Below are 15532 nucleotides of genomic sequence, written 5' to 3' on the forward strand. Positions count from 1 at the left end.
CAGAAACTGGCTGTATAAGAGTCTTTTCCAACCACACAAAAAATGTTCATTAGAGATCAAAAGTAATCCAAATTTCTACTAACTTAAAACTACTTGGCCAACAGGAATTGTCAAGTATAGGTATGGAGGCAGCTAATAAAATCAGGGGAAGAAAAGAACTAAAAAAGGTTGACAAGGATTTAAATAACTAGTTAAAACTGGAAATGAAAAACAGAAGTACCATTAGACCTGAAGCAATGAACTACTGATTTTGATGTACAATAAAAATAACCCTTTCATTGGTATAGAACACTCATTTTCAATGTGATCTTTACCTGTATTATCTGCTCCCCAGGCTGGAGAGGTGATATCCCCATTTCACAGTGACTGTGGTCAAGAGGACTCTAATCTACTCAATACTTCTGGCCTAACATAGTACTCTTTGGCTGCTGTAGCTTCTTTTCTCTAATACCTACTGATCTACGTTATCAGCTTCACAGAATGGTTGTGAATACTGCTTATATAATACTGCTTTGACTAGACAACGTATTGTCAATCAGAATGACAGGCATGGGAGGTAGTGGGATTTGAGCATAGAAGTCAAAAGAAGTGATAAGTCAATAGAAGTCAAAAGAATCATAATAAAAGAGAAAAATAATTTTGTAAAGACAAACCTTATTATACCATTCTTACACCTGTGTGTGTGTATATATATATATTTTTTTTTCAAAATAAGAAATAGGGGGGAAAAAGTAAAATCTTAGATTTTAAAGCCTTCATTTCAGGGGTCGGCAAACTGTAGCCCATTGGCTGTTTTTGTTGTCATATTGGAAAGTAGCCATGCTCACTGGTTTATGTACTATCTACTATGGCTGTTGTGCTACAGCGGTAGAGTAATTGTATCTGGCTCTCAAAGCCTCAAATATTTCCTATCTACCCTTTACAGCAAGTTTGCTGATTCCTGTTTTACTGTGGAAGGCTATTGGTAATCTCTTCATATGCATACCAATAATAATGGGTTATCCCTTATGCCTGGTTCACTTGTTTCAAAAAGGAAAGAAATAAAGCATCCAAGGAAAGTACATTTAACTTTTTATTATTTTAAAAATCCAATTTTGGTTAGATTAACAGACTAGATTAGAACCTCAAATGTATTTGATACAGTATACACTGGATATCTATTACTAAAAAGCCAGTTGGAACATGACCTACACAAACCAAAGGTGTGTACAAAATGGAAGTAATTATCAAGCAGTAACTGTTTTCTTCCAACTGATACCGATTGCCCGGGCTCTGTGGGGACTTAAAGGTTCAAATTTGACACTGATGAAAAAGCCCGACTGGGACTGCTTTTCCGTGTATACTCTCTTGTCCTTCCAAACACAATTCCATGTTATTTGTTCCTTGCCTTCAGATCTTACTTGTAACATTTCTAATGTTCAAATTACCTAAAGTGAGGAACTGGGGTAAACACACAAAGTTCTGCCTTGTCCATCAATCATCTGCACACCTAGTTCACTAATACACGTGAGCAGCTTTCACACCAGTTTGTTTCCATTTCCTGATACAGCAAAATAACTTAATTTTTGCTTTTTTCTCTGCACAATTCCACCTACAGCTCCAAAAAGAATGTCAACTCAGACGGCTTTCAGAAAAGGCTCATAAGAGAGAAATAGTTATTCCTCATACTGAATTTAAGTCTTAGAAGACTTCTGCAGTTTTATGTTCACTTTTTGATCTACCCTACCTCTAAATCTAGTCTCTTTCTGTACACACTTCCAAACAATCTTTATAAATTTTCACTGCTCTGATCTCTTTAACATCTTGATTGCTAAAATATAGCTTCATAACCATCGAATTTTTATGAAGGTATAAAACATTAATGAATACTTGCATTTTCATACATCACTGCTCCTATTACATGTTCCAGTAAATCAATAGACTGAAGCCCTAAGACACACTGAAATCTAAACTTAAAACCCAGATGGAACTGCAGTGTATAGGTTACAAATAGGCTTTTCTTTCTCAGAATTTATATACAGAAGCCCTTCAGTATATAGCTTTTCCTGAACAAATTACATTAATACATTTATTTTCTTTTTTACATTTGTAAAAATTCAAGGAAATCTTAAAGGAAGATTATTTGCAAGACATAGGGCATAAGGTGGTCTGTAAACATTTCGGAAACAAAAGCTTTAACAAACGGAATACAATCTGTGGATAAACCCTAAATAAGTGGATTTTGGAAGAACTGGAATTTGCAGCAACCACCTTTATAAAGAGATCCGTCCACTGTCAATGGAAAACACCCAATCATATCATTCACCAGGTTCAGATATCACCACAGTACAATGAATTCTAAGAGGATGGGGCTTGATTTGTGGTCAAACTCAGCACAAATCAGGAGCCCAACATGATATACCAAAGAATGCTTTACCATACTTCCAGCCGTTCCATTTCCACTTTATCCTACCCTTGTACTAGGACACATGAATAATTATGTCAATTAGTAGTATAAATTTCAGGAGAAGCATGCTTATAGATGCAAGGAGAAAGTTTATCTTTAGTTTTAGATAGTGTTCAAAGCATCAGTTGATAAGTTGAGCAAATAATGTTAACATATGAAAAGACAGATAAACAGCATTAATGGAGTGGAAGAACCTCACCCTTTGGTTAACTTAAGTCATATTTTATTTTATTACTCTATAACCCAGAGCTAGGGAGCTAAACTGTTTATGGATTACATCTTCTTCAAAGACACAGACATAGCCAGCACCTACATAAAGGTAGAAACTAATACGTATTTTCCAAAGGACTTTCAAGGCAATTTATATTCATTTTAATGATACTTAATATATCTGGAAATTAGAACGCTTTTTTTTTTTTTTTTTACCTGAAGATTCCCAAGGACTTGAAATCTATTTAGTAAAAAGAACTGGTTGACCTGAAAGTAGCTAAAGCAGTCATTTTTTAAAACCCTACATCTTACCTGCAAGATTCATAAGAAATAGATGTCATTTTACTAAGATAAAAGTTTGCTGTTCAATTTATACTCCATCAGACGATATGGTGTTGTAAGTACTTTACATGTGGTTAAAGAGTTATATTACATAAACCATTAAATATTGGCATTCAGTTTCCTTTCTTGTAAGATCTTAAAGCCAGGTGAGAAGAGAAAATGGAAGAGCCAGTAGACTGCATTTAATATAACATTTTGGCTTGAGAAAGGATTTACTACAGCTTCTGATCAAACTCCTGTTTGTTTATGTCAGCCATATTTAAGTGGTAAGAAACCAAACTTTTCACTCTTTATAGTCCTTACATATCACATTATAGGATGCAGAGTCAATTTATAGAAACATTTTGTAATGAAAACATGTTATGAACTATAAATGGCATGAGTTTCACATTGAAGTTTAAATACAGCGGTTTTGAGTCTTTCTAAAAATACCAATATACAGTATTGTTTTAGGTGGTCATTTGCATAGCAAACTATTAAACTAGAAACTCAATGGTTCTAGGAAAACTTCACATTATGGATAGTTCCAGAAAGATGTATTCAAAATTAAATCACTTCTCTTAGAAAACTGTAACCTTTATTTGCTCATCCATTAGTAAATAAGCTAGCCGCTTTTACCCCATCCCCCCTTTACATGGTACACCAAACTGAAGAGATTTTGTGCCACAATCTAATTCGAAGGGCTTACCATTTACTTTGTGACTATACTGGATAATCTAGATGTAAGGAAGTTTGGGGATTTTAAAGTGTGGGTCTCCTGTATTAGAAAAGCATAGTTTACAGTATATTTTAAAAACTGCATTCAGTAATAATTGCCTTTTGAAAAGATTATCTTCAAATTGCAAACACATCTATTTTCACAAAACAATTTGGTCAGGAAAGTTTATTTTAACATTCTAAAGCAGTAATGCTTTAGATGTTACTTAAGTGCCCCAGACAGGATTAACAAAATTAAATGTTTCTAAATTACAAATTTAGCTCCTGTAGGAGCCTCAGAAATTAAACAGAAGAAAACAATCCCCCCTCCCAAAGGAAGTATGACACACACATTTTGAAGAAATCCCAATGTTTCATGCAGTGGTAGGCAAGATGTAAAAAGCCACCCAAATTCACACATTTCTACACCAATCATCATCAGAAAAAAGTCCTCCGTAGTCAATCTGTACATCCAAATGCATTTGAGAATCTACACCTACGTTACATTATTTAATGTTATATACATTTATTACCCACCCCCCTTGTTTTTAATAATTTCTTATGTAAAACCTTCATTCAAACCCAAAAAAGATGTAAGACTAACTTAGGGGAAGGAAAAAGATAATCACTTTAGACATTCAGTTAAAATGTAGTTTATCTAAATCTCAAAATGTTTAATAAAAACAAATATCTTCTCCATTTAACACTTTGCTTTCTAACTGTACAGTAAATTGCATTGTAGAGAGTACACCTCTATCTTCAGACTGTATCTTCTTTGGATGGAATTAAGATAGAACTGAATAGCTTTAAGATAAATAAATGGGAAGTTGGTCCAACTAAGATGACAGCAGATATATTACATGCAGGATTTAATATTTTTTAATTCTCTCTTCAAAAAAAAAAAAAAAAAAAAAGGATGCAGTTCGATTGGGGGGAGGGGGAGTCAAAAAGAACCCAGATTCAATATATAAAAATGTCCCATAATAGGTTGACGATGGCAGTAAAAATAAGAGAAAAGAGTAATCTTTCTGGAACATCATTTTTCAATAACGTAGAAACACTAAGTGCCAGGAAGATTCTATTCATGTAATTTTAGCATCCAAGTTTCCCTCTATTTATTTTATTGGAACAAATGCTTTAAATAAACTATTTGTCCTCTTCACTGAAGAGAGCTGGTCTATTTCATCTTTAATAAGCTAGTTTTGGGGAAGATTAGCCATGTACTGTAGTAATGCCTACTGCATAAAATCCAAGCATTTGCTGTGAACAGTTGGAGAAAGCAGTCAGTAAGAACCTAGGATCAGTGGAAATAGATGTTACTTTAAGCCATCCAGGAAAGAGAGACCCACAGAGTACCCGTGTGAAAGCCCAAATCTCTTCTTGCGCTTTTTTTTTCTTTGCTGTGCAAGTTCCACCCCTATGAAAGAGAAACTGATCCGAAGTTCCAGGTTTTCTTGGGTCTCTAGTCAATTTTCACATTAGTATAGATTTTTCGGACAAAGGCACTTGTTCCCATGTAACCAATTGCTCCTGCAAAGATAAAATAAGATGTTGTGAAACAAATACATACAGGGTAGTATCCCATTTACAAACACTAAATGCTCTCTGCTCTGGAAAGCTATTCTTTTTTTTCAATTCTTTTTTTCAAGATAACATCTTTTTTGTTAGTATTTGTTCTCAACTTATTAGAACCGTATCATTTGTTACGCAAATCACCTATTATTATCATATATCAGGTTAGACCTGATGTGATATTTTTAGAATTAAATATCAGTTATTACATGTATAATTAATAACTATATGAATTAAAATACATCACTTACAAAGCAAGAATAATTTGATAATGACAAAAATGTGTTAAATGAAAAAAACATGTCTTTTTAAAACTTAAATATAAATTTTTCTAGGTCATTTAAACCATTTTAACATGTTCCCCAAATCATCTGATACCTAATGGAAGTAAGAAGTGATGGGATTCTCTCAGAAAAAGACTGAGAACCATGGCCCAATAGCATTTGAAGCTCTAAAGAGGTATTTTCTGATGGTGTTTTTATCTTTAAATTATAGAAGCTCTGTGGTTGGTAAAAAGAAAGATATATTTGAAGAAGTAGATGAGAGAGACAGGTAAGTAGTGAAATGTTTTTTAATATTAGCTTCAAGTGAGGCTCAAAACACCAGAAAGCAAAAGATTTGTCTGTTTTGTTAGTTATCTACCTCCTATACCTTAAAAGAGTACATGGCACATGATAAGGTACTCAATAAATATTTATTGAATGAATCAATGGGATAGCTCTTTACTGCAAATTATACTTAGGTATCCTCAGAACAAGAGAGCTAGTCAATCAAATCAGAGAGAAGATTCTCCACTGCAATTAGAAATTTACCATCCAAGCCTTCCTTAAGTTAATAATGATACACACACAAACACATACATACACATAGACCCCTAATTAGTTACCTTTGAACTAACTTCTTTTCACCCACTGGTGACTATATGGAAAGAAAGAAGTCTATTTTGCGTTTCCTATATATAAACTGTACCTCAAGGTAACTACATAGATGATGAAAAGAATTTTCTTCTTATAGAAGAGCCCCAGCTAATAAATATAAAAGGAACAACAAAATTAGAATAACCAACAATGTGTTATATGATCTAGGCAGTAATTATCAATGGCTGCTAACTTCACAGTTAGAACCAGTGCCTCCCGATAAGTTTACAAACCCTTATTTAAGTACTGTTGAACAAGTATTCCTGAATATGATCAGGTCTATAGCTCTAACTACCCCTTTACAGGAACTACGGGGAGAAATACATGGAGAAACACTAAATGATACCTCAGCAAAATTCAGAGCGTGGAGAACTCTATAGAAATTAAACAAAAACTCAAGTTTCTTAAATACATTGCAAGGGAAAAGAGAGAACATCAGTAGATTAAAAAAACCCTAAGAAACATTTTAACCAGAGGGCTGGGTGGCTCAGTGGGTTAAGCATCCGGCTCTTAATCTCAACTCAGGTCTTGATCTCAGGATTCTGAGTTCAAGCCCCATGATGGACTCCACAGTGGGTATGGAGCCTACTTAAAACAAACATTTTAACCAAGCAATGCATGGACCTTAGCTAGATCCTGATGCAAACAAACTGTATTTAAAAAAAGGCATGGAGATGGGTGGGATAAATGTGAATACTAACAAAATATTTGAGCATATGAAGGAATTATATATGTGTATATACTAAAATTATATAATATTATAAAACTACATATTATATAACTAAGTATATACTTATAGTTATTATATGTACACACACATATATATGTACGAAAATATTTACAGTTAAAAATGACATGAAGTCCGAGATTCAGATCAGAATAAAAAGGGGGATAAGGTGGCATTATGAGTAAGACAAGATTGGCCAAGAGTTGATAATTTCTGACTCAGAGACTCAATATACACACATATTTTTCATTATACATACACACACACAAAAATAATAAAAATTCTTTTCATATATATTTGAAAATTTCCCATAAATACTGAAAGTATTCTTAAAACCTACCAAGCAACAAAGCAAACCTATTTCCAATTATTTTTCCAATTAATAGATATTTATTATAATATGAGGTATTATATTACAAGTATACTTGGAAATAGTGATAATTCTTTCTCATTCTGAAATAGTTATAAAAGAAGTCCTTACAAAGTAAGGAAAAAAACCACTCAATTTGTAAATATAAACCTGAATTCTTAAAACATAAAAAAAAATCTATGAAATTTTAACTAGAATCAAAAATTTAACTGGCCTAATATCACACCAGTCTAATAACCAAATCTAATATCTAATATTCTAGACTTATAAACCGTTGTTCCCCTCTGAGCAGAGACATGCTTAAAAGCAAAACAGTGTCGACCTAGAGAATCATTTTTCCTAATCTTATGAGTATCTCAAGAATAAGCATATAAAAATATGACTTTATAAAAAGGAAGATACTAAATACGCTCTCTAGAAATGTAAATGTCTTGAGAATAATACAAATACACTTTCAAACTTAATTTCCTTACTACTAAAATGCTATGATCAGAATGCGAAAGCTATAACAATCTAATTATTTCCACCTTAACACACTTCTTTTTCCTACATTAAAAAAACAATAATTTTTTTCTTTCAATTGTGGACTTTAAAAAAGCATTTTAGCAATATAACCTGATTAGCATGTACAATTTTTGTATTATGATGACATTTTAATCAGTTCATCTGAACTGTTTCCTCTCCCTCAGCCCCGCCAAAATAGATTAGCTCCAAAGGCACATACACCCATTAAAGAATAAATGTTGGGACACTGCCAGAACAGCAGGGAACTGTAGATGTGCCAAGATTTTCAGGCAGCAAGATGAAATTTCAACAGGAAAAGCACTAAAAAAACTAGCTAAATTCATTCCATTTTCTTTGTAAATGTCAAGATATTATGTCTCTAGGTCTTCCTAAGATCACATATTGAATCAAGAAAAAAAAATTTAACCCTCTGCATAATCCCATGATTCTACACATCGCTGAATGCTGGTGATAATCAAGAAAGACCTCAGATTAAATAAAGAGGAGTTCAAGGAGCAACATTCTGAAGGAAAGCAGGCTAATAATAATACTAAAGGAAACTTCTAATTGCCTAGGGATACACAAGGATGTTCCTGTGTAATACAAATCTAGTTTTAACCTGCAGATCCTAGTCCTCTTTTCCTCAAAGTTCGTTAACAAATTAAGTATTGCAGGGAAAGGCTATCACAGTAGCTATAAATAAAATATGCAGTCATAATACAGAGAACTGTCTCTCCTTATAGCTTGTGGAATTAGTTTTATTACTTTACAGTCAATGTCATCTGTGTATGTGCACACATGATCATGTACATGGTATATATAAATGGAACAGATTTGAACTGACATAAAGCACTTACTTTAGTTTAAGGTGTACAACATAATGATTTGATATGGGTACATATTGTGAAATGACCACCATAATAAATTTCATTAACATCCATCACTTTCATACAGTTATGGTTTTCTTTTCTTGTGATGAGAACTTTTCAGATCTAATCTCTTAGCAACTTTCAAATATACAATATTGTTAACTATAGTTACCGAGCATGCCTAGAACTTAAATCATCTGATAATTGGAAGTTTGTAACTTTTGACCACCTTCACTCATTTTGTCCACACTCCTAATCTCCCCTCCTCTGGTAACCATTAATCTATGGAATGGATATGCTCTTCTGATGGAGGGAAAAAGCAATTGTGGTACCTCAGAGGTCCACAAGTGCCATACCAGAAGCTAGCTAAATTTTAACAAGATTATCATATCTTCCTTATTCTATTGCCTACCCTATAGCTAAAGATAGAATTACCAAAAAAAAAAACAAAAAGTCAATAGCAAATAACAGGAGAAGGGGCTGAATTATAAAGTATCTGGAAATGTTTCCATAGTATTAGTCCTTAAGCCTTGCATCATTCTTATAGGGTAACTAAAATTAGCCTCATTTATCAAGTGAAAACCATTCTGAACCCGAAGAAAAGTTAGTTACTGGTATGCATTTCCTTTAAGGTACCTCTGCTTAAACTCAGTGTCATGAGGTTGTTCTGAAGTGAAAACACAGGTATAGAAACCTAAACAAATTACAGACACAGACACACAATCCCAGAACAGAAGGAAGCACCAGGACTGTTAGCCCTCACCAGTACAGAAACAGTAACAGCCATCTCATTGAGCATCCACATCTACCTGTTTACCCACATCCAATCACTGAATCCACAACACAACCCTGTGAGGTGGGTGTTACTTCTGTTTGGCAAATGTGAATGTTGAGGAAGAAAGGTTAAATAATTTGGCCAGAGTAACATGGCTATTAAGTAGAAGCATCAGAATTTGCACATAGGACTGACTGACCCCAAAAGCCTCAGCTCTTCCCATTCCCCACCATGTCTCCCACAAAACTGGGTCTCTCTTAACACTTGATAACACATCTTCATTATACTTGTGCTATACATACGATACAATGACAAATAACTACTCTGAAAGATATTCTCATTTTACAGATGAGAAAAACAAGATTTAGAGACTTCAATATGACTTCCCAGAGCCACAAAAAAGCAGCATAGAGATTTAACCTGGGTCTCTTAGGCTCTCAAGTCCATGCCCTTTCCCTTTATCAGGCTTATTTCCAAAAGTTCTTTATTTTCTAGGTATTTTACACATGCCAGAGACTCTATCGTATGGTAACTATTACTTCTTCTATTTAATGGAAGATTGTGATAGACCCAAAACACAGTGGTAGCATTATCCTCATTTTTTTTTTGTACTTTTCCTCATTTTACACAGTTTGGAGAGCTTGGAAAACTGGATCAAGGTACAGAACATACATGTGGCATGGACAGAACTTAAACCCAGTCTGCAGACATCCAAGTGTGTACTTATAACCTGGACATTGCCTCTTGGACATGGCTATCTCTAGGAATAGCCTTAGAAATCTCCAAAAGGGAATCACTCAGCCAGTATCATAACCTGTTTACATCATTATCTTTCCCAAAGAGTCTTAAGCTTTAAAAAAAAAAAAAAAAGGAAAGAAAAGAAGGGCAGCCTGGGTGGCTCAGCAGTTTAGTGCCGCCTTCAGCCCAGGGCATGATCCTGGAGTCCTGGAATCGAGTCCCATGTTGGGCTCCCTGAATGGAGCCTGCTTCTCCCTCTGCCTCTCTGTCTCTCTTATGAATAAATAAATAAAATATTTTTAAAAAGAAAAAGAACAAGAAAAAAGCCAAATTTCAACATGAAAAAGAAACTAATTGTGGTACAGAAAACAGGGCAATACAAAATTATTAGGAATGTTAAAAAAGAACATGATGAATTTTTGAGGAATAGTCTAAAGAACTATAATCAGACTCGAGTTTATTTTGTTGTTCCTGATCAAGCCACAGAATGTAATTTCCAATTACTACATTTTTCGGATTCTACAAATCTCAAAGATGAACTCATGATATTCCAAAAATTTCAGAACTTACCACACATTATTCCCAAGGCTGTGCTAAATACCGCCATATAACCAAAGTAAAATGATGTCTGAAATAAGCCATACATCCTGAAATAAGACAAAAAATATATATAGTATATCTATTTTTACTTTCAACATAGGGCCTTAAATTCTACTATTTATTTATTTTTTTAATGGAAGTATAGTCAGTTGACACGTTACGTTAGTCACAGGTGTACACAAAGCAACTGGACAAATCTGACCAGACAAATTTATACATTATGCTGTGCTCACCACAAGTGTAGCTACCATCCATCACCATACAGTGCCATGACCATACCACCAACTATATTCCCTATGCTCAGCCTTTTATTCTTAAATTGTTATTTAAATGACTTTTGTTTCCTAAATACAAAATGAGAAAATGTCTCCACTTACTTTGTTTTGAAAAAATAGTAGTAAAAGGAATACATGTAAACATAGATCGCAGTTGATGCAGCAGAGAGAAAACTTGTCCATTGCCTGAAAAAAAAAAGTAACTCTTTTGAGTGAATGGCACTGAAACATATTTTAAACCAAAGAACATTATAAAAACATTCTTGAAAATGGATGTAGGGGCACCTAGGTAGCTCAGATGGTTAAGCATCCAACTCTTGATTTTGGCTCAGGTCATGATCTCAGGGTCATCAGGCTCCATGTTGGGTGTGGAGCAGTGCTTAAGATTCTCTCTCTCCTTCTTCCTTTGTCCCACCTCCCCATCCTCCACCGTGCTCTCTCTCGCTCTTTCTCGCTTTGTAAAATAAATATTTTTTAAAAATCCACATAGATGGCATTTAAATATATCAATAAGGAGAAATCCTAAGAATTGGAAGGAGAGACTCTGAATTTTGTCAGATGCCCTATTATAAGTGACCTTAAGTAAACCACTTCATCAGAACCATCTCCTTTTGTTCAAAATGGAGCAATGCTTCCTCATAAAGTTCTTATCACATCAAGCACTTTGTAAAAATATATAACACAGTGACAATTGAAAGTACAAAAACTTTTTTGTAAAAACAAAAACAAAAACAAAAACTTTTTTTGTGGCTGATATTACTTTTCCTCTAAAATCTTCATCATTTTTATAACTAAAAAAAGGTTCCTATACTATCTTAAGGAGCAAAATTTCTAAACAGATCTTTTACTCTACTTGATACACTTCAAATGGCATCTTACTTGAAAATAGAGTTCCAAGGTTCCTCCCTGATATAAGTACTTACCACCTATAATCCTCTGCATTTAGTAGAAAGTATGTGCACACAATGGTCACACAGACGGTCACAATGCACAGGATGACCAGCACCAGCATCATGAAGCCATAGACATAGTAGATCTTATATGCCCAGAAAGATGTGAAGATGAAATACCTTAACAAAATGCAATAAAGACAGTTTCTAATCTTTATTCTTGAAGCTCACCCTTTTGCTAAATCTCATATCTTCGTTCTCACTTTCATCATACTTAAATCTCAATTATTTTCTTTCAAGTAACTTCCAACAGTTTCTTTTACCCTTTTTTATCTATTAAGTCCTCCAAAAATCTCTCAAAAATATTTTCTTGGATAATCTTTCAAGAACAGATTTTTTAGTAGGGCATTCATCTCTAAGAAAACTGAATAAATTAGAAGCTTAAAGGAGTAAAATGTGGCAAAGAAAAATGAAAATAGCTAAAAATTCTTATCTGTAAAATAAAAGCAATTCCCTCATTCTTGCATTTTTTTCTAGATATGACACTATTCAGCAATGTATTTTATATTTTATAAAACACGTTAGTAAATTTTAAAAAGTATATTTGATAGAGTAATAATGTATAAAACTAGAAAAATAATAATAATTAGAAAAAAAAAAAGCCTAAAGAAGCTTCCTGCTGTTTTTGGAAGACAGTAAGAGATAACAGTAACATTTTACACAAAGAACAAGACCCTCAAGGTAATTCCATTCCCCAAGTCATCATCAGAAAAGGATCTTTTTGTCTTTTTTTTTTTTCTTGTTCTGTTTAGCTCACTTACTTGTCACTGATTCTTTCAACAGATATTTAGAGGCCCTGCCACATGACAGAGAAGCAGTGAGAACAGAACTGTGAAGATGACAAAGTCTCTACTCCACTCTCAAGGACAGGATGCTCTGTAACATGTGCTTTACCAATGCACCTAAGAGGGGCAACTTACCAGTTTGGTTAGGGGAGAAGTGGTAGTGAGAAGAATCAAATAAGGCATGTGGGGATAAGGGGAGCCAGAAGAATGGTCCACGAACAGCAAAGGCAAAACTTACAAATATGTGGAAAAAGTCAAAGTAACTGAGTATGGCTACAACTTCAAATGAAGGAGTGAGAGCTAGGAGATGTGGTTGGAGAAGCAAATGAGGCCAGATCCTATAGTATGAAAGTCCTTACTGACTATGTTATAGGGTTGGGACCTTACCTCAATGAAAATGAAGAAAAATCTTTAGCAAAGAAGTGACATGATCAGATTAATACCTTAAAAAGATCACTGTGGCTACCAAGAGGAGAATAGACTCAAGGGTGGTCAAAACAGAAGAGAATTTAAGGATATAGCAGAGACACTATTCAATGGAACAGAGTACCTGAGAAAACGGGAAGAGATGTGATCCAGAAGGTACTGGGAAGAGGGGTAGGACAGAAAAACAGAGGTTAAGTCAGGGTGACGATACAAAGCAGTATATGAGCCTAGAAGTACCAAAGAGGTTCCTGAATTGGCTTTATTAAGCCACAAGCTAGCGTGACATACACTCCAGTCCCTCTATGGTACTGACTAGTATCCATGGCACACTCACAGCTGGTAGGTGACCCAAATCTATGTCAATTGTGCTTGGTGGTGTAATTACATAATTTAATTGACTATTACACACACCAATAAACATGATAACAAAAGGATGCCTGATTTCTATGAACATTATACTGAGAGTTTTGGAGAAATGAAATAAGGTGAGTCACTTAAAAAACAACATAAAATTAGGTGTGGGTGAGAGAACTATGAAAGTCTTGGGGTGAGATGTATAAATCTAGAAGGATTCTGCACTTAGAATACTTGAGACAGGTCTTGATGTTCTTGTTCCACCTTAAAAATGCTGGAAACACAGAGGATACACTGTGAATGCCAAAGGGAAAATGACAGAAACATTAACAAGATATAAATCAAAGACTCTGGCTCTGTATTTAAAAAAAAAAAAAAAAAGAGTGAAAGATATGCTTTTAGTTGTTTTAAGTTAAAATACAATGTTATATATGAACTTTTTTTATAATTGAGCCAGCTTTTAATTAACCAATTACCAGATCTAATCATGTCTGTTAAGGAGGTGTCCACTGTAGGAAAGAATCAGCAGTGGGGCATCTGGAAATGTGTAAGGGAATTCTGAGTAGTCGCAATGACTGGCATTTCATGGGCAAGAACCAGAAGTATGTGACTGTTCTTGAGAAAGTCCTATATAAAAAAATGTCTTGCCTAAAATGCCAGAGCATTCCCATCAAGGAACATTGGGATACAAGCTGAGGAAAGAAAGACATATTTTGTAGCGGTGACTAAGGATGCCAAGTATCAATATCAAGCACAGTACTTGGGCACAAGGTGGCATACTTTCCACCCCCCAAACTCCTACACATTTCTCAGCACTCCTGTAGACCTCAGTGGAAGGAGACTAGAAATATATGTATCTGAAGACGCCAAGATCTAGATTGACTGGTTGGTAGGTAATGCTTTACCTAGTTCCCTGGACCTCAGAAATACTTTAAAAATATAATAAAAACCAGTCATTCCTTCTATCATGCATGTGATCAAAGACTGGTCTAGTACTCTCTAGCATGCATTCTTTGATTTCTAAGATTTCCTGTTAGGTGAGAAGAGTCTAGAACATAATACAAAACATCTAATTTCACCTGAATATTTGAGACCACAGCAGAAAACTGCTTTTAGGTAGATTATGTTAGATCACTTTCTGGGAGCGATGAAATAATAGACTAACTCTGCTAGATGCCTTCCCTCTGATGGTTCAAAACCTACCATAACTCCTAAATTCTCATTACAATTACATCCCTCAAAACATAAATGCATTGCCACAACTTACATTTCAATAAAGATTGAGCCAAAAGGTAAAATTCCTCCCAGGCAGACAATAACTGCAGGCTCCATGAACCTGGAAAATATTAAAATCAGCAATAAACTTCTAGTATGATTTTCACATTACAATATATAAATCCAGATAACAGGAAGCAGATGCTGGGTACTTAAAAAATAATCTAAGGCACAGGAACAAGCCAGTAAAAAGAAAAACAAAAATTCAAAGAGGCACAATATAGAGGAAGGACCTCAAATTAGCCATAGGTTATAGTAAAAATTCTGGCATAAAAGGCCGAGATAAGAATTTGGGGAATATAAATTCCTGCCACCAACAGAACTCATGAAAAATTCTAAGTATTTGCTTCTGTTCTACATCTTTCAGTAACTTCTAAAAACTTTACAGGCATTTATTTATAGAAAGCCACAGGAAAAGAAAAGTCTTGAGAGCCCTAATTGTGGCCTTGCCATCATCTTTTCCTTGCCATCGCTTTCCTTGGTTCAGAAATTTGTTTTCCTATGAATTATACAATTAAGGTATTATGAGTTCTGACTTACAATGGAACCAGAGTGAATAAAAAACAAAATTCAAACTTCATTCACTCAACAAACATATATGATGCAATTGGTAATTCTCCACCTGGAATGCCTTTTCTTGTCATTTTTCTCCTGTAAGCATGGGCTCAAGTGTTCTCCCCATGAAGTCCTTCCCAAGTTTC

At 34.4% G+C, this 15532-nt stretch overlaps 1 protein-coding gene across 2 annotated transcripts in view; it reads right to left on the reverse strand.

The window, feature by feature from the left end:
- Positions 1-1059: 1059 nt before the first annotated feature.
- TM9SF3 (transmembrane 9 superfamily member 3) overlaps positions 1060-15532 on the reverse strand; it is a 68737-nt gene continuing 54264 nt past the window's right edge. For both annotated transcript variants that reach the window (XM_025466756.3, XM_049103315.1), the window contains exons 11-15: positions 14824-14892; positions 11965-12111; positions 11144-11227; positions 10737-10813; positions 1060-5224 (exon numbers count right to left, since the gene is read on the reverse strand). In XM_025466756.3, the coding sequence (XP_025322541.1) occupies positions 5157-5224; positions 10737-10813; positions 11144-11227; positions 11965-12111; positions 14824-14892 (445 nt within the window). In that variant the 3' untranslated portion in view covers positions 1060-5156. The remainder of the gene's footprint in view (positions 5225-10736; positions 10814-11143; positions 11228-11964; positions 12112-14823; positions 14893-15532) is intronic.

The sequence above is a fragment of the Canis lupus genome, chromosome 28 (genome assembly GCF_003254725.2).
Source record: "Canis lupus dingo isolate Sandy chromosome 28, ASM325472v2, whole genome shotgun sequence".
Taxonomy (NCBI): Eukaryota; Metazoa; Chordata; class Mammalia; order Carnivora; family Canidae; genus Canis; species Canis lupus.